The sequence below is a fragment of the Canis lupus genome, chromosome 11 (genome assembly GCF_048164855.1).
Source record: "Canis lupus baileyi chromosome 11, mCanLup2.hap1, whole genome shotgun sequence".
NCBI classification, from domain to species: domain Eukaryota; kingdom Metazoa; phylum Chordata; class Mammalia; order Carnivora; family Canidae; genus Canis; species Canis lupus.
Genome location: NC_132848.1, coordinates 21,845,506 through 21,869,586, shown reverse-complemented (window position 1 = coordinate 21,869,586; position 24,081 = coordinate 21,845,506). Strand labels below are relative to the sequence as shown.

The following is a 24,081-nucleotide window of genomic DNA, read 5'->3' as shown; positions in this document are numbered from 1 at the left end:
CTCCTTAAAATCAGCCAATCGATTACCATCTCCTCCGTGTGTGTGTACACAGATCCTGTTGGTGCTGTTTCTCTAGAGAACTCTGACTAATAATACATCAACGTAGGAATAAACACTCATTAGGAACTGTAGAAATATTCTGGTACTTTTTACTGTTTTATGGGCTTCCTTTCTTTTTTTTTTCTACATAGCTTTAAAATGTTCATTTCAGTTAGGAATTGCGGATACGCTAGAGCAACAGCCCACAACCCAGGACTGGGAGCAGACTGGGAGCCACCCCCCGCCCCCCCTTTCCCAGATCAGCCCTCTGGAGGCTGTGCAGGTCGGCATCCATCTGATGACACACAGAATGAGTTTGATTGGCTGTGACCTTTGTCATTTAACCATTTGGAATGTTCTCTGACGTGGACAGACACATGCCAATAAGTATCTGGTGAAGGATAATAGAGATTGGCATGGAGATAATAGATCAGTCACTTGGAGGCCAGCCGGATGAGCACCAGGCTCATTTATGCCTCAGGATTTGGCTGCATAACGTAGCGTGATCTCTACAGTTCCATTACTAGCCCATGCCCCAAACCCGGGGATGTGGGTGCGAATTTTAAAATGGCCATGCTCTGCATTCCTGGTAGGTAATTGTGTAGTGCAGTGGCCTGGAGATGAATATTTCAAAGGAAATCATAGCAGAGATTTTGCTTGCACAGCTGAAGCTGGTGCACTTGAATCTGAACAAAGAATGCGAAACAATTCCTGTCATTTGAATGGCCTCAAAAATACATCTACATAAATACGTGTACATAGGAAAATCTCCTGGCACCAGAAGGCTATTCGTTTTTATTTCAGTGCCAAAAATTATAAGGAAGGCTTAATGATGCAATTAAAGGTGAAAAATTGTTCCTTTTATCACAGTTTCTCTGTTATAAAAAGTAAAAGGGAACCTGTTTCTTTGCCTTATTTCCTACATTTTAGAATGTGTGTGTCACGTGTAAGTAATCTGCATTTAGCTAATCGTGCAGTCATTTCAAACCAGCATTCAGTCATCTCATGAGCAAAACCAGGCCTGCTAAGGAACTGGAAATGCCCTTTTAAGAAACTCCGTCATGTGAGGGGCATCTGGGTTTATCTCTGGCCTTCAACCAGTACCTGAAGGGGGGTGGGCGGCCCGGCATCACCGCTGTGCTGCGTTGCTCATCCTTTGAGCTTCTTGCACTCATCCGGGTCGCTTTGTGTGAGGGACCTGGCTCTGGGAAGGCTGGAAGGCAGAGCCTCTGAGCGAAGGTCACAGGGAAGACGGGGCAGCGAGGGGCTGCCTCGTGCCTCAGCCTGCGGACCTGGGAGGGGACTCACGGTCAGGATCTGGGGACGGGCTGCATCTGTGGCCACAGAGTCTGGATGGCAGCTGGGGGCTGGGGCCAGATGGAGCCCCTTGCGGGGCTGAGCCACGGAGTCCGTGGGCCCTCCACATAGACCTCTTGGCACCTCTAGAGTTAAGACCATCTCCAGTAGTCCTCGGTCTTTTTCTCTAATTACAGAAAATCTTAAATATGCAGAAAAGTGTAGATAATCTAATGAATGCCTCTGTATCTACTGCCCAGCTTGGTCAAATCTATCATTTTTAAAAATGATTTTTGTTTCAGAACTTTTATATCTTATTTAGAAATCAAATTTAACCTATACCATGGAAACTTCCTCCCTTCCTCTCCAGAAGTAACCACTACGTTGAATTTGGTTTTTATCATTTCTAAGCATTCTTTAGTATTTTTGGTACATGTACATGTATCCATAAATACTACCTAGTATCGTAGTGAGTATCCTGAAACTTTCATAAAAGGCATCGGACATAACAATTCTTTTGCAGTATGCTTGTTTTGTTCTACTTTCTGTTTTAATATTTATTCATGTTGGTGGATGTAGCTGTTGTGTCCTACTTGTTTTCATCCTTTGGAGTTTTCTGTTGTACGAATGTACTATAATTTATCTATTCTTCTGTTGAAAGACATTTGAGTTGCTAGCAAGTTTTTCAATTACAAACTGTGCACAATCCAACATTTTTTAATGCATCTCCTTACACCTGCCTGTAGGAGATGCTTTGTTTAAGAAATTTCTGGATTACAGGGTGTGAACATCGATCGAGATGTTACCAAGTTGCCCTCCAAAGTGGCTACACATCCTCCACCCTATGCAGGATTTTTTTCAGCTCATCATTTCTCCCATACTTTACATTCCTCAAAATTTCTAGTTTTTGCGCAGAAACATGAACTACTGACCTCTCATTTTTCTCATTTTGCTCTGCATGTCCCTAAAAACCAGTGAGCATGAGTCACGCCTGTTTCTACTGACCACTGTTCATATCCTTGACCCATTTTATCCCCCATAGGTAGTTTGTACTTTTCTTATTGATTCTTAGGGAGATACTTAAGTATATACATATTCGGGATGTTAATCATACCAAAGTCATGTATGCACTATGAATATTCTCTGCTAGTCTGTGACTCACTTATTTTCCTTAATTATAAAGCCTTTGTCACATACCAGTTTGAAATTTTTGTGTTGTAAATATATTGATTTAAAGAATTTACGTTTGTAAGGTTTTGCTTTTTTTTTTTTTTTTTTTTTACATGTTGCTTGTAATCCACTTTGAACTGGCTTTGCGTATGGCATGAGGTAGGAATCTAATGTTTGTTTTTTCCATATATATAGCCAGGTGTCTCAGTTCCATGCAATAGTCCACCCTTTCTTGTTGATCTGTAGCACCCATCCTCTGTAGACCTAACACCCACATCAGCACAGTCATATGTCTGAGCTCTACTCCACTGGCCCATCTGTCCATCCTCTGCCCAGGACACATGGTCTTTATTGGCCTCACAGAGTGCCTCAATATGAGATGTAAATCTTCATCCTATTTTTTCATCTTGGGGTTGTCTTCCTATTCTTGGTCCTTTGCTCTTCAGTGTCAGCTTCAGAATAAGCTTCATCGGTACGAAATGACCCAAGTTTTTATTAGAGACACATTGAATTTGTACATTAAAATGGAAGGCAATTGACCTCTTTTCAGTATTGAATCTTTTTCCCATTAATTTGGTATAACTCCCATTTAGTTAGGTTTTCCCTTCCGTCTTTCGGAGAATCTGTGTCTTTTCCATAAACGTCTTGCACTTATTTGGTGTGATGCATTCTTGAGTGCTCCCATCCTTCTCCCCAGTGAAAATTCTGCTAGGCGGTAGGCTCCACACTCCCAAGGGCTGCTGCCCGCCCATGGTTTGGGCCTGTCTTAATGTCTTTTCATCATCACCTCTGCCTGGTATATGTGTGGGGATGGGGCGCTGGGTGCTAGGGGTCCCCCGGGAGTGACATAGGTGTCCCTCACTGTGCAGCTTTCTTTTGGAGCAGGTTCTGTGGCATGCTGCCCAGTTTATTAGGTACAGTTTACTGGAGGCAGTAAAGCCTTAGGACCTGGAGATTGTAGCTGTCTGATCCAATTGCAGTGGGCTGGGGGCTCTTTTATGGTCATTTCCAAGTGCAACTGGGCACTTATATGGATTGTCTCTTCCTCAGCTAGAGAGATTTAGGATTTTTAAAATGTTATTAGTTATAGGAACACAGTTTCTCCTTGACCTCCATAATTCCCTGTCCTCAGAATCCTGACTTTATTCTGAGTGAGCATTTTAAGAGACTTGTTTTCCAAAGAAGTAGCGGGCCAGTGTGAAGCCTGTCCAAACACAGCCCTGAGCTCGCTGTTCTGTTGGTACCAGGCTGCATGTACACTGCAGGGCTGGATGGTGCAGGGACTGGACACGTTACCCAGGGCTAGTGCAGCGGAAGCCCGACCTGCTTCACCCCTGCAGGTATATCACGCCTCTTAGATGCCACTCGGTGGTGGCCTGGCGGTCCTGGGGGATTCCTCCCTGTGGCCCATCACCTTATGATAATGGACAGTCCTCACTTGTTGGGGTAAAAATGGTCCCCAGGGAGTCATACAGCTCTGGGTGACATGTCATCTGTGCCAACTGCTGTGTCCTGTGCTCAGGCTAGGACTTCCTGTGAGGACAGGGCGGATGGTTCTGCGAATACCGGGGTGAGCATTTCTCTCACCCCAGGCAGGGAGAAGCCCACGACCACAAGGATGGTCAGGGGCTGGCCCATGACTTGTCGGGTCTGCGTCGAGGGACTAGACCCTGTGCTGGAGGCTTCCTGGAGGTGAACATCTTCAGTCCCTGTTCCCGCAGCGTAGCGCTCCGGGGCAAAGCCCTTGCTTACCCGGCCGGTCACGGGGCAGCGTTGCCAGGGCCCCTGCAGAGGTGGGAGTTCTGCTTTGAGAAACCAGGAGTCCTGCCGCAGACTCTGTGCTGTGCTGTGCAGGGTGTCAAGACAGTAAAACGTGTGCCCTGTCGCTGAGAGCTTCGAAGGCTGCTGGGAGGAAAAGCCACAGGAAGAGAGGCCGGCCGGTCACGGTCCCATGTGAGCTCATTTCCAGATGGGAGGGAAGTGTTGGAGAGGGTGGGAAGGTGTGTGGGGTGTGCAGAAAGAGTGGGGTCAGGCGGTGGAGCGCCTGGTGGCTGGTGGACCATGTGAGCCCGGCGGGAGGGCGCCACCCAGCACCACCCCTGCCAACCGAAACAAGAGCTGATGTCATGAGGGCAGGATGGTTCCCAATGGTGACCCCTGTTGTCAGGGGTGCTGCTCGCAGGCGGCTCACCATCTGCAGTCCTGCATGATGACCTGGGCAAGTTGCTCGAGGTCCCTGTGTGTCTTCCCATCTGTAGGAGGGGAGCCATGAGCTGAGCTCCCAGGCTCTGCCGCGGCAGGCTGGGCCCTGGGCTGGGAGGTGTGGCAGGGCAGGCAGGAGCACGGGCCCCAGAGGAGGTGGGACAGGAGCTGGTGCAGGCTGACATGGCAGTAGAGAGGGGCTGTGACCCCGCAGGTGGCCTGTCCCCACTCACCTAGTTCCCCCAGGGCACCGGGGGGGACACCTTCCCAGCCCCCAGTGGTGTGCTTCCCTGTGGATGGCACCCTGGTCACCTAGCCCCCCACCTGCCACATGCACCAGGGGTGCCGTCAAAGTCACCTCCTCTTCCCTCCAGAGCTCTGTTTCTCCTTTGGAAATGCCTGTCAACCTGGCTGACTTTGCACCAGTCAGGAAGGGCCTGTTTGGCTGTACCAGACCCCGAAGATGGAAGATGGTGGGCGTCCCTTGGTCCCTCCATGCTGAGTGGGGCCGGCGGGGGCCGGGGTGAGCAGTGGGCCACCGCCTCTGAGACCCAGCCTCTTGACGATGCCCCGTGTGGCTGCTGGTACTTACTGTCCGAGTTAAGCTTCATTAAAGCAGAAGCCTTTTTTCTTTTTTTTTTTTCTTTTTTCCCTTTTTTCCATTATGATATGAATTTTTTTATTTATTAACTTGCTGTTTTACGATAATTTACCAAGTCATCAAAGACAAATAATCCATTTAAGTGACATTGTAAAACCCCGTTTTCCCCTAGTGGTGTGTGCCTCCGGAAGTGTGGCTCATTCAGCATCCTGCTCACCCCCAGGGGTGTCTCGTGGGGCAGTGGCTCACCCGGCCAGCCAGCCTGTGAGTCCCAGCGAGGGCTGGCACCAGGGCAGGCCTAGGGCAGGGCTCAGGCTGACTGAGGCATGCCCTTCAATCAAAGGCCCCTAATCAAATTAAAAGTGTAAACAGGGTTCCTTAGAGAAGTCATCGTTCGGGAACATCCCTAAATACTCCTGGAGACTTTCTTTCCTCAGGCTTTGCAATACTAATCAGCAGTCTTGAGCCGCCAGGGCTGCTTCCCCAAAGGCCTTAGGGCCCTGTTTTCTGCTTGGTCACCTTCAGTCTCTGCAAAGAGAAAGGCACGTGTCTTTACATTTGTTCTCAGAGTCACGCCTGCCCATTTCCCTTGTGCACCCAGGTGAGTAGGCTTGGGTGTGTGTGACTTCAGTCTTTGCTCCTGCTGTGGGGCTTGGGACAGGGCTGGGGAAGGATAGGCGGTCAGGAAAGGAGAGGCTCCCAGGGTGGTGGGAGAAAGGACAGGTGAGCCTCGAGGGTCGCAGCGTGGCAGGCGCCGCAGCAGACAGCTGGCCGGGCTCCTGGGAGGCACAGGAAAGACCTTGAGGGATGAATACTGTTTCTGTGGCTGAGAAACTCAGGAAGTATTAGCTGCGGGGGGAGTGGCAGCGGGGAAAAAAGCGGAGGTGAGGCTAGAAGGGTCTGGCGTTTTAGAGGAGATTGAGAGGGTCTAATGTCAGGTGGGAAGTGGGGGTAGGGCCCCTGATGTCAGAGGATTGTGTCACGTTAAGTAGTTTGGATGTTCTCCTAAAGGCAGTGGACATTTAGGAATAATACCATGATGAGCCAAGAGTCCATGGAGAGGGCATCCTGGTTATAGGGTGCAGGTGGCTGCAGGGACCCAACTGCGAACCGAGAGGTCAGTGCTGTGGGTGTTACAGGCCCCCTTGCAGCGTTTTACCAAGTTGGAAGTGTTAGTTGGCTTCAGTTCTAACACAGAAGTTTTAAATGCTAATAGTCCCTTTGATTTGAAGAAAACCAATAGGGCAGAGCCGCTCATTCTGGCAGCGTGGTGAACTTGGTGTCCCAGAATACACTGAAGGACGCCTGTGTGCTCTTTAGAGACATAAGCACAAAGGAAAGGATACTGTCATTGGTCAGGAATCATAAGAAAATGTAAGTCTAGAGAGAGAAGGGGGCAACATCAAAGCAGGTGCCCACCGGGAATCAGCCAATTAATTTTTAGGGTCTATAACTATGTTGGAGCGAGCCACGGGTGGGAGACAAACCCTGGGGACCGTCCAGACACCAAGCGGGTGCTGGTGTTTGCCTTTCTTGGCTTTGGCCCTGGAAGTTAAAGGAAAAGGAATGAAAATGCTTCCCCTTAGAGATGCTACCACAGTCCTGGATTCATATGGGTTTGGAACCCTAATGTACATGACCTACTTATCCTAAAAAATTTCAAGCTGAAAATTTAGTTGAAAGTAGTCTTTGGCTAATAGTGTGCTTAGATTCAGGTAGAAGTAAATACAGTTTTTTCCCCTGAAGAAAATCATGTTTGATGCAAGCTTCAAAGAATTCCAGCAGTTGAAAGTTCCAAGGAACATAAGGTCCAGAGGGGGAATCCCACTAAAGAACAAGGAAGCAGGCCACAGGGAGCAAGAATCCGCAGAGAAAACAAACTACAGAGAGACCTCACGGACTGTAGGGTTATCGGAGATGAGCCAGACAATAAGCTCACTGGGCTTAAGATCAAGGAGAGGAGCATACTAAACACAAGCACAACGGAAAGGAAATGATCACAATTTCTGGGGCAGGTGTGAGAAAAGAGACTGGTTTCAAATTTATTGGATGTGATGCCCAGGAATTGTGATACATCGGAGAGCTGACTAATGAGCTAGAAGAGGGACGCCTAGAAAGTACCTCTCCCAGGAGACAGAACTTTGGCGAAATAGAGACTAGAGAAAAGGCCTCAACTCTACCCAATCCAGGCTCTGAGGAATGAAAGAGAATGCGGAGGGATGAGTGATGATGTCTCCCAGATTGATGGAAGCGCCCTCCTCTGAGAACTCAGGGTGCCCGAGAGATCCCTGGTGGGACAGACAGTGTATGGAAATGACAGAGCACCCAATACCGAGTACCTGCAAGGCAGGTGGAGGAAAAGTTAGGTGTCTTGTGCAGGGAGGACGGCAGATGGAGCGTTAAACAGTGGAGGCCAGAAGATGGTGCCATAACCTCTTTAAAAATGAGAGCCAATGTGGCCTCGTGTATCCAGCAAAACTACCTTCCAGGAGAGAGAAGGACATAAAGACACTTTTTAGACAGGAATACTGAGAGGGTCTGCTGCCCAAAGACCCTCTCACTGAAGGAGCTGCTAACGGTTCCATTTCTGATTTCAGAAGAAAGGTCTAGGAAAGGAATCATCAGGAAAAGGTGAAGTTGTGAGTAGCTCTAAGCACTGATGTATGAAACAACGATAAGAAGAGTGTCTGATTAAAAAAAAAAAAAAGTGTCTGATGAGCACCTGGGTCTCAGTTGGTGAAGCATCTGCCTTTGGCTCAGGTCGTGATCCCAGTTCCTGGGACGAGTCCCGCTTTGGGCTCCCTGCTCAGTGGGGAGGCTGCTTCTCCCTCTGCCTCTGTCACTGCCCCCTGCTCATGCCCCCCCCCCCAAATAAAGAAATAAAAATCTTAAAAAAAAAAAAGAGAGTATCCGAATTTGTAATGTTAAAAAACAAAGATAGAACTAAGATCTTGGCCAATATTAGCATCTCACTAGGGAACATAAGATCTGTGTGCATCTTTGGTATGCCTGGAATGAAGATACTCCTCACCTCTGTGTTGTTTGGGAAGGTAATAAAGATGATTAATCTTAGACCCTAAGTTAAACATGCATGTTAACATTTATAGAATAACTAAATAATAGAAACAATTCAGTAACTTCCAGAATAGTTAGTGTAGGGCTTTAGGATAAGGGGGAAAAGTAAATCAGTCTAGTTATAAACAAGAAAGGAAAATAATACAAAAAGTGAAATAATTATAAATTTGAAAGTAAAAGAATGAGAATTACTCTGAATATATCAGGAATCACAGTCAGCAGGAACTCAACTCCATAGGGACCATGTCTGGATTTTTAAAAATCCAATATTGTAGTAGTTATAAGAGAAATTTCATGACACAGGAAGAGTACAATTAAAGGATGAAGAAAATGCTCCAGGCAAATTCTATCTCAGCAACTAGCAACAAACAATCAGAAATTAAAGTTTTTAAAGTTACCATTTTTATTTTAAAATTTAACTTAGTATTTTTTAAACTTCAAGTACAATTAACAGTGTTTTTGGTGTTGAGTTGTGTAAGTTCTTTATATAATTTGGATGTTAACCTCTTATCAGATGTGTCATTTGCAAATATCTTCTTCCATTCAGTAGGCTGCCTTTTTGTTTTGTGAATGGTTTCCTTTGCTGTGCAGAAGCTTTTTATTTTGGTGTAGTCTCAATAGTTTAATTTTGCTTTTGTTTCCCTTGCCAGAGGAGACATGTCCAGAAAAAATGTTTTTATGGCTGGTGTCAAAGAGATTACTGCGTATGTTTTTTTCTAGGAATTTTATGGTTTTAGCTGTCACATTAAAGTCTTTAATCAACTTTATTTTTGTTCAAAACACTAGTTTAATTGTGTCAAAATATAAGCTGCTTTGAGAAGATCTAACAAAAGATGCAACCGACTTGTACCCTGAAAACTATAAAACATTGCTGCAAATAATTAAAGAAGACCTAAGTCAGTGGTAAGCTATACCATGTTCATGAGTCAGGGCACTCAATGCTGTTAAGATACGATTCCCCCAAATTGATCTATACATTCAGTGCAACTCCAGTAAAATCCCAGCAAGCTTTTTGGAGAAATTGACAGACTGGCTTTAAAATTTTTATGGACGTGCAAAACACTTAGAATAGACAAATCAACTTTGACAAAGAGCAAAACTAGAAGACTAGCACTACCCGGTTGTTAACTCAGCAGAGAAAGGATAGTCTTCAACAAATCCTGGAGCAGTTGGATATCCGTGTGTTTAGAAATGAACTTCAACCGCTACCATACACCATATACAAAATGTATAACATTTTTATAACATTTTTTTTCGTATAACATAATTCAAAATGTATCACAGAACTAAATGTAAAGCTTAAAACTATTTCAGGAGAAAACCTTTACGCCCTTAGGTTAGGTAGAGATTTCTTAGAAATGACACCAAAAGCAATATCCATAAAAGAACAAAGCGATAGATTGAACGTCATCAAACTTTAAAATTCATGCTCTTCAAGAGTCATTGTCAAGAGGATAAAAGATACGTTATAGGCAGAGAGAAGTGTTTGTAAAGCACGTTGCTGATCAAAGACTTGTATTTAGAGTATCCAGAAAGTTGCTCAAATCTCAACAATAGAAACAAACGACCCAGGGAAAAAAGCTGAACAGACACTCCATCAAGAATGTCTGTAAGTACATTCAAGATGTTGAAAATCATTAGTCATTAGAGGAATATAAATATGTAAATTAACACCACAGTGAGATCCTACCACTTGCCCACGAGAGTGGCTAATATTAAAAACACTGACCGTTTCATCTATTGGCCATGGAGTGATAACAGGAACTCCCTCTGCTGCTGGTGGAAATGTCCAGTGGTGCAGTTACCTTGCGGATAGTTGGGCAGGGTCTTCGAAGTTGAAGTACTGCTACCATGTGATGAGCTTTCTGCTCCTCGGTATTTATCCCACAAAAGTAAGGGCATATAACCATACAAAGACTGATACACAGACATTCACAGCAGCTGAATTTGTCGTGGCCCCAAACCCAAAACAACTCCGTGTCTGTCAACAGGCAAGCAGCTCTGGTGAACAAGCACTCACAGGTAGCAATGAAATATTACTGAGCAGTCACAGGCGGTGGCCATGCAGCAACACGGCTGAGTCGCAAAGTAATAATGCTCAGTGAAGGTAGCTGGACAAAAGCACACGTCATAGGTCCTCTCTGTACAGAAGTAGAGGAAGTGTTCCGCAGGTGTAGACATATATCAAAACCTAGGCAATTATATACTTTCAATATGTAAATTTATTGTATGTCAGTTGTATCTCAAAAAGAGCTGCTTAAGATAAACGAACCCAACAAAAGTTGAAAGTAGTTATGGTTATATCATATCCTTGGCCCCCCCTTCCAAAAGTCTTTAAGGCAAAATCATTACTTGAGATAAAGGAGATCATGTATATTCATGATGTTCACTACACCAGGAAGATAAAATAATTTAAAATTTGTATGCATGTAATAACATAGTTTCCAAATATATAAACCAAAGATCGGCAGAACTGTAAGGAGAAATCAAATGCACTGTTGTAATGGGATTTTTTAACACACTTCTCTTGTTAATAGCTCACAAAGAGACAGAGTCTATAAGGATTTATAGGAGATCTGAGCAACACTATTGATTAAATATACCTAATGGACACATATAGGATATTGTATCCAAGAACTCCAGAATATATACTGTTTTAACACACACCTGGTGACAATAGCTGCCATTTGCATACTATTTACTGTGTTCCAGGCATTATCCTACGTACTTTACATTGTTTAATTTACTTAATCTTCGTAATATTTCACAGATGGGGAAACTGAGGCACGAGGAGGCCAGATACTTTGTCTTGATCACATAGCTAATAAGTGGCAGAACCAGGGCTCAAACCTAGGCACTCTCTGGCTCCAGGGTGCGTTTGATCTCTAACTGTGCTACCTAATGGGGCATTTGTGGAAGCTAATTGTCTTCTACTCCAAAAAATCTAAACAAACAAAAGAATCAGCATCATCTAAATCACATTCTCTTTGTAAAGATTTATTTATTTATTTGAGAGAGAGTGACAGCGCTAGTGAGGGAGCGCACTGGGTTGGTGGGGAGCAGAGGGAGAGAGAGAATCTTAAACAGACTCAGGCTCCATCCCATGACCCTGAGCCCATACCGAGAGTCAGATGCTTAACTGACTGAGCCCCCCAGGCGCCCCCTAAATCACATTCTCTTACCACACAAGACGTGGAGGTCCCCGGCAGGCAGGAGGGCTGAGTGTGGAGTGCTAGGGAGGAGGGAAGGAGAGACACTGGAGCTGGAGTCTGACTTCACTGCATTCCGAGAAGTGCTGACGGTGTAGGCACGACCCTCCCACACAGCCTTACCTAGCAGGGACCCCTGCTTTGCACACTTCAGCCCCGATAATGAAGCCCGCTTTCCCCTAAGTCTTTTGGGTAAATAATAACACAGAGCAGGTTAGAGCACTTGCCCTAATTCACTAGAGTCCTTGCTGTGGGTATTTATGGAACTTCGTCAGATGCTTATCACTGGTGGAGGTGATAAGATCGTTTCCGTTTCATCTGTTCATGGGATGAGTGACATCTGTATACTCAGGTCCTTATGCCTTGTCAACCTTGCGTTCCCAGATAACCTCAATCTGGTCACAGTGTATTATGTTTTTTCATTGCAGTTAGGTCCCGTTCGCTCATCTTTCATTTAGAGCATTTCCACATCCATGTTGTTGAGACTGGCCTCTCGTCCTTTCTTGAACTGCCCCTGTGTCCAGGTTAAGCAGGAAGTCTGTGCCTGCCTCTTTCTCCCTGTTTCCACGCTCAGACTCCTATCAGACTAGGACATCTGCCCCCCTTGGCACACTTGCTTGGCATCCCCTGGAAAACAGCCTAGGCCTGCTGTTTTCCTTGTGGGAATATGTGGATTCCTGATTCAGATTTTAAACTCCTCAGACTTTTTCACAATTTTTGAAAATTTTTATTTTTTTTCTTTTTTAAGATTTTATTTATTTATTCATGAGAGAGAGAGGCAGAGACACAGGCAGAGGGAGAAGCAGGCTCCATGCAGGGAGCCCGATGTGGGACTAGATCCTGAGACTCTAGGATCACACCCTAGGCTGAAGGCAGGCACTAAACCACTGAGCCACCCAGGCATCCCCGAAAATTTTTCTTTCTCTAAGAATTTGTCATCTGAGTTTTCAAACGCGTTCATACTGCCCCAGCTTTCTTTGAATCCCTGCTGCCCTTGTGGCTGGATCCTACTGGAGACTAATACCATATTTATATTTCATTTTCAACACAAGCAAGCATTTGAAGCTGTGAACTGTCTTCTGTGAGCCCTACTGTAGCTGCGTTTTGCAGCTGAATAATCTCTTCACTCTCTGTGAATTCTAAGAATTTTCTGCCTCATTTTATGATTTACTTGTCTGAACCGTAGCTTACTTATTAGCATGTTTTTAAAATCTATAAACATACGTGGTTCATTTTAAATTTGTTTGGGACTTTTTAGCTTTCTTTGGTTACTGATTTGTAACCCAATTCTGTTGTATGAGGATGGGAAAAGCCAGGTTTCAGGAGTTGGTGATATGCGCCTGAACTAAGGCCAGGCATGGGAGGCGGGGGGCCCTGAAGAGGGGGTGAGCTGAACCCCCGGTGGGAAGGGGGCGTTGGCCTGCTGAGGAGCGGTGGGGTAGGAGCAGGTGCATGGAGCCCCCCTACACTACGCCAGCCCACCACTTCCGTTGGCTTCACTTCCCTGGGGGCGCCCTCGGGGGAGCAAGGACCACAGTTTGGCCCCGGCCAGTGACCCGGCCTCTGTGGGCAGGTGTCCACCCCGGGTCGTGGCACAGAAGGTGCGCTCACGGGTCTGCCCTCATTACTGCTGGCTGTCACCCGTGCAGGAGACGCAGAGGAACAGCCTGCTCACATCCTCTTCAATCAGAAGCCTGGATTTATGTTAAGGGGGCAAGAACAAGTCACGCATGCTTGGGCTGTCTGCGCCCTCCTGGGGCTCTGACCGCTGGTGGCCGCGCAGTCCTGCAGGCGTGCTCACGGCCCCTGTGTTCTCTCCTGCAGTCGGAACCCGAGGGCTTCTCTCACTTCCACTTGTACGTCTGCGCTGCTTTCCTGGTGAGATGGAGGAAGGAAATTCTGGAAGAAAAGGATTTCCAGGTAAGTAAATGCCTCCTCAGAAGGGTCTGTGCTTCATTTTCTCCGCTGTCATCCAGGGCTTCCGAGCCCGGGCTGGGAGCCTTATCTCCTGGAACCTCGGCAAACCCAGGAACGCGCAGGCCATGCTCGCCAGGTGTGAGCTGTGCCACCGGGGGTGGCTGCGGGGCTGTGATGCGCCAGGGGAGGTGCTGGCCCATGAGCCGACGGCCAGGGCGCCTGGCCACCTGACAGCTGTGTGACTCAGGTGGGTCGCTTAGCCTTTCTGGGCCACTTGCCTCCACGACTTAGTGGAGAGCCACACTGGCACCCACTCATCAGCTCAGTGCTCGACTGGGGCTCTGTGGGGCGGAGTGCCAGCCTGTCCCGTCCCTACCCCAAGTGGGCCTCCACCTGGTGGCCTGAGAACCAGGGGCGGTGTTGACCCCTCCACTGGGTGCTAGCCACTGTGGCCCCAGGTGCCTGGGGCCTTCTGCCCAGTGACCTGGGAAGCTGAGGCCTCCCAGCTACACTGAAGAGAACACCAGCGTGGGGACCAGGGACCAGGCTCTGCCCCACCTGGCTGGGGGTCACTCTGGCTACTTCATTCTGTGGCTTTTAAGTGAGGGACCCGATGGCCCTGGGTCACAGCAGTCTGCTCAGCCTTGTGGCTCCCTGGCTCCGTATGGGAGGTTTGGGAGGACACTGCTGGCTGAGCCAGACACGGGCCCAGGACAGCTGGCTGTTTATTTGAGGGAGAAGGGCCCAGCTTCCCTGGGGCACCGTGGCTAGCCATGGTGTGACCTTGGCCTGCACATGCCCCTGTGCTTAGGCTGACTCCCCAGGTTCTCCAGGTGAGAGCAGGTGACCAGGATCCTCACTGGCTCCCTCCTGGCTCCACCTGGTGTGATGGAACTCGGGGGCGATGGGAGGTTGTGACTGTGGGGTGCTGCACATGAGTCTCCTCACTGCCCCAGAAACCACTCTTGCCCCCCAGCCCTGGGTGGCCCTGAGCCACACGTGCCTGAGGGTGGGCACCTCAGGTCTGCTCGGGGGAGAGACCTTGCACGAGGGGCTTGGCCACTCTGCCCTCTGTGTCTTCCCTCTCCCCAGAGAGGGACAGTGCCCCCAGGACCCTCTTCCCAGGGGGTGACTCAGGTCATGGGAAATGTGCCAGGCACCACGAAGGGGCTGACACAGGGCTGTGATCCCCCCTGGTCTGGGGGTGCCCGGCCGGCCTTGCCCCTGGCCCTTCTGGGCTGCCCGTCTTCCCACTCCTCACACAGAGCCCACGTGAGGGGACCGCGTGGCAGGTGACCCCAGGCAGCGGCGATCCTGGCGGCTTGGGAGTTGTGATGCCAAGTCCCACTGTTCATTAGCCACCACATTTTACCACTGTTTCTAGAAGCCTGTGTGTTTGCTCTTTGGCTGGAGACAATGCCTGGTGCTGGTCAGAAGATAGGCCTGGGCAGCTGCCTGAAGTGGGTTGCCAGCCTTCCCAGAGTCCTGCTCAGGAGCTTGAGATTAGCGTGGGGAGCAGGGGAGGAGCCGGGGCTTCAGGGGCAGGGGGTTGGATGGCGCGCATGGTACAAACACGGCAGGGTGTTGTGGAGGCCTGAACCAAATGGGAGAGGAAATAGGAGAACAGGAGTGAAACAAAGAGCCCCCGGGGCCCTGGTGAGTGTGGGGGGAAATGGAGGTTGCAATGGTGACATTTTAGGACAGTGAGTGCATCCAGGGCAGATGGCCAGAGTGACCCAGACCAAGAGCCCAAGTCTCCAGCAGAGAACGTTCCAGGGAAAAGGCTAAAAGCCCTCGTTCTCACTCTGTGCCGACCTGTCACTTGCCCCTTGGGAGATGAGCATTGCTGTAAGTCATTTCCATAGGAACAGAATCCTTCCCGAGGACGAAGGCTTCCCAGGAGCTAGGAGACACTTTGGTGTCCACCAGGCCCCCTGCTGCGGGTGCCGGGGAGGGGGTGATGGGCTTTGCCGCCTCGGTTCAGTTCCCTGGAGACTTGCCTAGGCCGGAGGTCTGGTTGTGTCCGCTCTGTGAACGTCCTCAGGGCCTCCTGGGGCCGTGGGGGCGCTGGGCCCTGTGGACCGAGGGAGGCCCCTTCTGGAGTGTGCGTTCACTCCTGCCCTGAGCCCTAGTGCCCAGGAGCTTTGTACTGGTCTGGGAGGACCAGCCATCCTGCTCACCCCAACCCTGCAGATGACTCAGTTTCCCTGCCCACCTGCGGGCGCCAGAGCATGGCTCTCCCACTGACTGCCTACGCCCATCTCCGCCAGGCCCAGCTCTCTGAGCCTCAGTGCTCACAGCCCAGATTCTCTCCCCCTTCTGCCTTTTCCTAACGAGGGTTTGTTGGGTCTTTGGATGGAAGGCCCTTCCCTGGGGGTGCACCTGGCAGGCTCTGCCTCTTCCCGGGCCTCTGGGGGGCAGAGTGTTTCCCAGCAAGAGAGCTCCTGGCACAGAGGGTGGGTGAGGGAGCCTCTGTGCCTCTGCACCCCGCGTCAGGCACATGTGTCCTATAAGCCATGAAGGACTGGCCCCAGGGCGTCCGGTGGCCGGAGACCTGGTGTGGCTCCTGTTGCCGGGGCTCCCGCCCTGCTCCAGGGCTGCAGACTTGTCTGTGACACTTTTCGTGCTCCCTCTGAGGTGCTCCTCTCACTGATGGGAGGTGTGGTAAAGCTTCGGGTGTTGGCTTCGCGGGCATCTTGGGCTGGTTGATACATAGAGCACACGAAATAGTTGAAAGTCAGCCACTCTAAAACTGTATCTGCTTTATCCCCTAAAGTCTAAGCTGCTTCGTTTGGTACCCCAGGATCCTGGGGTCCGAGGGCAGCCCTGAGCAGCCCCCGCCCGCTGGTCCTCCGTCACAGCCAGCCTTCCCTGCCTCTGGGGCCTGGCAAGCCCATCCTGGTGCTTGGCAGAGAGGGTGGCACCCAGCTGGGCTGTTCCTGTCCTGCCAGCCTCCTGGAACTGCGGCCTGGAAGCAGCGTGCACACTGAGGTGCTCTGTGAGACTGGGAAATTCTCCCCATGCAGGAATTGGCATCGTTTTGATTTTGAAGAGAGCGAGTCCCTTAGACACTCAGAAGAGGTGGCAGTGTTGGTGCCTTGTGTTTCAGAGTAAGGAAAGTAAAGAAGTTCTGGGGAGCAGAGTGTGGAATTTCCGGTGGAGCCCTGGGCCTTCCGTGGGATCCTTGGGAGTGTGGAGGTCTGGAAGTGGGAGCCCGAGAGCACAGGGCAGGACCAGCTGGGGCGGCCGTCGCCTGAAGCCCTGCATGCAGAGAGAGGTGCTCAGTGTGAGCTGGCCTGGCTCTGTGCCCCACGTTGTGGCAAGAGCTCCCACCTGCTTCCTAGGTGGCACGAGAAGGCCCTTGGGGTGCTGGCCTGACGCCTGGCACCTTGGTGCCTGTGGGTGGTGGGTGGCTGATTGGGACCAGCAGGACCAGGGGGAATGCAGCACCCATTGGCAGGGCCTCTGCTCTGATACTCCTGGTCCTATGAGACGGCCACTCGGTGGTGCAATGGAGGCCCTTGGAGCCCTCCCTCTGGGCCGGGCCCTGTGCTGTCTGTTCCCAGACTCAGTTTCCCCAATGTGTGTGGGGTGGCTGAGGGTGACAGATGAGCAGAGGGGCTGCTGACAGCTCAGTGCAGGGCTTGGGACGGGGGCCATGGGGCCCGAGCTGGAGCCTGTCACAGCAGCCTAGAGCCTGGCAGGGAACTCAGGAGAGGCCCCTCCCTACCCACCCTATGCTGTACAATCTGCCCTACAACAGGCAGTAAGTCAGTGAAGCTGGTGCTGAGTGTGCGGGGTGGAGGGGAGCTGGGGTGGGGCGCCGAGGGTTGGATGGCCGTTGGGAGACAGCCTGAGAAGCACAGAGCCAGGAGTCCTCCTGGGCTTTCCCAGCACCCAACAGGGGCCCTGTCTGAGGGCCAGGCACTTGGGGAAGAGGACCGGGATGGACTTGGGGCAAGGAGCCAGGAGGGAGAGGTGCGGGAGCAGACTCAGGATGGCAGCCAGGACCTAAGGGCCGTCGACATGCAGGCGAAGGGGCGGCCACAGGCAGGTGGCTCAGAAGGAAGCCGGGCTGGCCGTGTCCCCATCAGGTCGTAGGAGGAGCCATTCAACAAAGTAGAGGGAGTGATGTCAGACGGTGGCCCGAGTGGCGCCTCTGCACTTACACATCGTGGGGCACAAACTTCTGGGAGCGTGCCACAGTGCCCCTTCACGAGGTCTTGGTTTGTGCGCTCTTCCGTCTGTACGTTAAACTTGCATTTAAGACTTTCTAAAAGAGACAGACTCGGATGAAGCAAGCGTAGTAGGAGACGTGGCGGACCTGATCAGGATGAAAGGTTACTGTGAACCCGGGTGCAGAAATCAGGGGTGGCCTGAGAGCTCTGGGCGGAGTTTTAGCTGTTCAAATCGCGAGTTTCTGTGGAACATTAACAAAGTGAATCATCTGACTTCAGCCTACATGTCAAAGTGTGAGAAGCTAGAATAATGTGGGGTGTGTTCGCTGAGCATCATCGTTTACAGCGAGATCCTAACAGAGTTAAAACTGAATAATCAGGCATTTAGAAATTAAGGAGGCTGCTCAGGAAGAAAGTGGTCCTATAAATATAGAATGGCTTTTAAGAACGTGTGGCATGGGTCTCCTGGGGGGCTCAGTTGGTCAAGCATCCGACTCTTGGTTTCAGCTCAGGTCCTGATCACAGGGTCGTGGGATTGAGTCCTGCATCGGGCTCTGCGCTCAATGGGAGTCTGCTGGCGATTCTCTCTCTCCCTCTGCCCCCTGCCCTGCTCATCCTTGTGTGCGTGCTCTCTCTCAAATAACAAATAAATCTTAAAAAAAAAAAAGAACATGTGGGACATGACCCTTGTTAGGTTTGAACACAGATTCTCAGTCAGCATACTTTTGTTATGTAAAAACATTTAAAAAATACGAATCTTTTAACTCAAGAAGTTAGATATGGAAAAATGAAGTCAACATATGATAAAGGTGGTAAAGGAATTAGTGAGTAAACACAAAAGAAGGGGTCAGAAAATGGACTCATGAGTAAAGAACATCTCACTTAGAAGGTGTTTACAAACGGCAGGGAAGCAGGCCGGCCTTCATGCGGACCCAGCTACACGGGCGGAAACAGGCACCCTCCTGCGTTTTGGGAATGGAGACTGCAGAGATTTAGGGAGAATATAAAGTGCCAGCATTTCCATAAGATGAAATTAAAACAAAACAAACAACAACCTTTAAACAGACCCATAATTTTGGGTTAAGTTCCAATATTTTCAAAAATCTTACTTTTTTTTTTTTAAGATTTTATTTATTCATGAGAGACAGAGAGAGGCAGAAACAGGCAGGGGGAGAAGCAGGCTCCCTGCAGGGACCTGACGTGGGACTTGATCTCGGGTCTCCAGGATCACGCCCTGGGCTGAAGGTGGCGCTAAACCACTGAGCCACCCAGGCTGCCCCCAAAATCTTACTTTTAATACAGTTCTGAGGTCAGAAACCGTCTTTCCAGTGAGTTCTTTCAAACTTTCAAAGAATCCGTCGCCATGTGACCTGTGATGTAGAGAAGAGCAGACTTGCCTGTGTTTCTCAGAGCTGCACCCGCAGGCACTTACTTCACGTCGGCCCATCTCACTCTGGATTATTATTGACTTGAGTCTGCTCCCTGTGTGTCTGTCTGTACACGGAGCTGACCGTGGAAAATGCCGTGCAGTCGGACCAGTCTCAGCCCTGCTCACTGGCCTCCCTCAGCCCTGGCCCAGCTCCTGACCCAGGATGGCATTAATGAATATTAATAAAAACATAGGTTTTTATTAATATGAATGACAGCACCTATAAACATAAAGTTAGAATTTAGTTTCACTTGTGGTAGAAATACAAATATCCTTAATAAAGTACCTGCAGATATAACCCATTAATAAATTAAATAAAAATAGTCCATAAAACAATTTTTCCCCAGGAATTCTGAAGTGGCTTACTATTGATAAATCTGTTTGTGTCGGGGTCCCACTTGTGCAGGGCTTCCCTCGAAGGGCTCACGAGCCTCAGCATATGGTCCTGCTCATGGCTAAGATTTGTCACGACCACAGAGATGCGCAGCTGGGTCCGTGGGGGGATGGTGCCCAGGGGCAGTGTAAGGGAAGCCGCGTGCAAGCTCCTCACACCCTCCCCACAGAGTCTACACAGAGCGGTGGCTCGTCTCTGTCCAGGGAAGCCTTGTAGACACCCAGAGCCCAGGGTTTTACTGGGACAGGTCACCAAGATTCCAGATCCCAAAAGGAAAGCTGGTGTTTACTGCGAACATTGTAGGAACAGTGTCTGCGGGCTGGCGTGGAGCCCCAGCTTTACCCAGTGGGGTTATCTCCAGAGTCATGTTCTAGATGCCAGCCAGGGCTCAACTGTGCAGCCAGGCCCCTTGAGAACCGGGTCTGCTGTGCTAACTCTTCTCACTGCTGACGTGATGTCCTAGTGATAAGCCGGTGGCGTTAAATCACATGACCTCTTAAGAACTATAGTAGCTTTTCCTGCATTTAATAGGAAAAGAACAACTCTACCCTTACTAAAATAGAAATAAAAGAATACTACTTAACTCACTGAAGACGAGCTGTGGTCAGTAGGCAGCAGTATGTGGGTGATGCTGGGGACAGTCCGCTCTCAATCCGGAGCACACTTCGGTTTCTGTGTTAGGATGGATACAGGGTGAGCAAAGTCCCCCTGCTCCTGCCCCATACAGTGCACACATGCGCACACACACATGGTAGGGACAGTAAAAACAGGTTTTCTAGGTGCATGGATTCTTCAGGGATGAGCTAGCACCAGTGCTGGTGTTTGCTGGCAAGGGCCGTGCCCCTTCCTGCTGGGTGGAGAGGAAAGGTGTCTGAGCAGGTGGGGGTGAATCAGAAACCCTTTGCCGACATGAGGAACCCCGAACCCTCGCAAGTGAACCAGAACAGATAGAGCTGGGTGCGTGGCCCCTGCTGGCCTGAGACTGGCTCTCAGTGGAGCAGGAATGAGAGAAAGGTGTTCCGGATCCGGGCTCCACTGCCGCTCCTACTACCTTGTCGGAGAACACCTCACATGAAAACATTAATTTACAGTGGCCAGCGAGCATCCCAGGTGCCTAACCCGAGAAAATGCCAGCTCTTTGAGTGACCCATTGTAGGCTCCACCTTGCAGCCGTAAACGTCTGTGTGTCTCAAACACCAGCAGCAGTTAGCAGCAGGTGGATGCAGGAGAGGCCTCCCAGCATCCAGGTGTAGCCCACTTTGGTAGTGGCAGAGCTGCGGCGAATCCCTGGTGGAGGGAGGTGAGCAGCCAGTCTGCGGAAGACTCGTGCAGCTGTCTGGTGAGCGTGAACGTATCGGCCAGTCCTGAATCAAGAATTGGAAAGTGAAACAGAAGCTACCTGCTCAATTAGCAGCGCTCTTTAACACCATCGGTTCTTTAACACTGATGAAGCCGGCATGTGCAGGTGTGTTCCCTCCTCCTATGGGGTGTTGAGCTGTTCGTAACTTACGTCAGAAGCCCTACCTGGACACAGTCACTCCCCTGGTTTAGAATTTTGTGAAAACTGTCCATACCCTGAATATCCAGTGTTAGGAGGACAGTTGTCTAGGTTATAGGATTTGCTGGTTAGAATATTCCATAACTGCCCCAAATTCTGTCTTCAGAGAATAGTTACTGATGTGGGAAATGCTCCCAGCTGATTGCCGTGTGAGGGAAAAGCAAGATCTGGAATTACACACATCTCACGCTCACATATGTACATACGTCTATGTGTGTGGATGTGTGTTTCATCTACATGCATGTGTGGGATGCGCACATGGGCGTGCACAGTGCTCGCACAGCTACATGTGCACACGTATGCACACACACACGTGGTCTCCATATGCAGGCACATACAAGATACACACAAATACACAACCACATATAAATGTGTGTGTGTAGAGTCTACATCTGCGTGCTATGTATGTAACAACATATCTACCGCTGTACACATATGTGAAATATGTGTATTTGTATGCACATTTACATATAAAAATGATCCTGATTTTGTTTGTGTCATATGCACAGAGGAAACACTGAACAGAAGCAAATGACACTGTTAGCATCACTTAGTTTTTAGTCAGTGGAATTATAGATATTTTAATTTTCTTATATGAACTTTTAAAAAATTTTCCACATCCTCTCAGTATGTGGTCAACTTGGCTTTTTCCCTTGGGTTAATTCCCAGGTTGAGGAGGTGAGACCGCTCAGTGAGGTGTCCGGCTGCGAGCCAGTGCTCTGGGACGCTGGCCTCCGTGATCCGGGACCTTCCTTGATGCCGCAGCAGGTGTCCTTCTGTAGTGGGATCCCCTGTGCTCCCACATGTCCCTCTCAGCTCACACACACGCACAACCGTGTCCTGCCCTCTGAGGACCCTCAGTGCCCATAGGCTCCTGTGTGCATTGAGAGGGGGATGAGTTCTTGCTAAAAGGAGGACCGAGGGGAGGAGGTGAAAGGTCAGAAGGTGGCATGAAGAGGGAGGTGCGTGGACTCTGGAGCCACCTCCTCCTCCCCCCCCCCCCCAACAGTGGCACAGGCTGCACACGGGCTGTTGGGACCGTCCCTTCCCTGTGGCCAAGCTGCTGGGGGTTTCTTGAACAGCTCTGTGCAGCCAGCCGGTAGGTTACTCTCAGAATCTGTATTTGTTCATTGGTCAGAGCTTTATGCCCCTTCATCTGTCCCCTTCCGTGGAAGCGGCTCGGATGAGGTCATCTCTAGTAACCGTGCAGGGTCTGCATGCAGGCTGGGCCCAATTCCAGCGCGTGACCTCCAAGCCCCGAAGGGTACAGCCCTGCACTCTGCAGGCCTCCCTACAGGCGCCTCTGCACACTTCAGAGATCTGTGGTCAGGAAACAGCTGGGAAAGACATTAAAAGTGTGTATGTGTGTGTGTGTGTGTGTGTGTTGGGGGGGGCATCTCCGACTTAAAAAGATGGAAACGCAGCAGCAGCCAGAGCCCGAGCGTCGTGGAGACTGTGCAGGGCCTGTGGGTGGGAGCGTGGGGAGGTGACCTCGCCACCGGCCTGTCCTCCAGCCTCAGACGTGGGTGCCCGTGTGCTCCCCTCTGCCGCAGCTTCGAGAGGTCTCAAAGCAAATGCCTCTTAGCTCAGGCCTTGTCTGTGTGGACTCCGGCCTCTGACGGTCACCTGCGGCTTTTGCATTTCGTGTGGGAGCAGGTGGAGGGAAGCCGCGCTCACTCGCCTGGGAGGGGCTGTCGTGTCCAGTACTCGCGCCCCGGGAGGGCCGTGCAGCGATTACCGCGAGGCCCTAGCCCCTCCAGGAGCCCGAGGAGTGTCCCCTGGGGGCCTGCCTTCTGGGAGGACTGGACAGCACCTCCGCTTAGCTTTGCTATGGGCCGCCCCGGCTCTCCGCTTTGCCCCGAAGCCAGAGGGGTCAGAGTCAGTGCGGATGTTCTGGCTGCCTTTCCTCCCCACGAGGGCCGCCGCCTTCTGCCCAGCGTGCAGCGCGTGGTACAGACGGAAGGAGCGTTTGCCTTCTGACAGGGAGAAACTCGAGCGTGGCTCTGCACACCTTCATGTGGCATTCCAGTGTCCCCTCGGACGAGACCATCACTGTCCTGCTGCACTGGTGCACTCACTGCTGACAGCTGGTTCGTTCGCGGGGCAGCGTCCTGCCCAGGCCATCCCAGCAATGGCTCCCTGGGCAGGGTGTCGCGTCTTTGTCAAACCGGACTAGTCTTGCAGGGCCGAGTGCCCTTCGGTGGGTTAATGGTTCTATGTGGTTTGTATTTCATCCAGTGTTCGTTTGAAGCAGCAAATGTCACGAAATGCCAAAGTAAAGATCAATTCTCTCCTTCTTTATCATTTCAAGACATTTTAAAGACAAAATTAGGTCAATTGAAAACTAATCTTTAAGTGGATTATTGTGCCGTCAGGTGCTCCCGTGGGTTGCTGTGTTTAACTGTGGGGTTTGCGTGGCTGTGTACAGAGTGGTGTGGGGTGTGTGTGGCTGGTGCAGTGTGGCCTGGTGTGAGGGTTGTGCTGTTGTGTGGGTTTGCCTAGATTTGTGTGGTGTAGGGTTTGTGTGGCCACATACAGCAGGGTGTGTGGCTGTGTGTAGTGTAGGGTTTGTGTTTGCGTCTGTGCGGGGTTTGTGTGGCCGTGTGTGCTGTGGAGCCATGCCCAGGCAGCCATCCCCACCCAGAAGGGGAGGCAGAACAGCGAAGGGATGGTTATGAGCATCGGGCCTCAGCTTCCTCGGTAGGGGGAGATGGGAGCACTCCGCCATCTGAGCTCCCTGGTTGCTGGAGAGGTCATGGACATAGGGGGGCTTGGAGCGGCTTTGCACACGCACATGCTTGCATGCACACACACACACTCACACACTCCCAGAATCTCTTACAAAACCAAGCGGGGGAAAGAACTGCTTCTGTTTTGACCTCTGAACACCCGGCCCTTTTCTCATTGCACACAGGGACTTTTGCTTAAATGGTTGTGAGGAAAACTCTCCTTTGCCATCCATGGAATTTGTTTGGATTTCTCTCCACAGGAAGACCCCTTGTGCTTTCACTGT

At 50.2% G+C, this 24,081-nt stretch overlaps 1 protein-coding gene across 3 annotated transcripts in view; it reads left to right on the top strand.

The window, feature by feature from the left end:
* The window catches only part of TBC1D22A (TBC1 domain family member 22A), a 334,941-nt gene that overhangs the window by 285,674 nt on the left and 25,186 nt on the right, over nt 1-24,081 (top strand). For 2 of the 3 annotated variants that reach the window (XM_072843502.1, XM_072843500.1), the window contains one exon: nt 13,417-13,512. The exons of the other annotated variant lie outside the window; for it this stretch is intronic. In XM_072843502.1, coding sequence (XP_072699603.1) covers nt 13,417-13,512 — 96 coding nt within the window. The remainder of the gene's footprint in view (nt 1-13,416; nt 13,513-24,081) is intronic. 3 annotated transcript variants of the gene reach the window in all.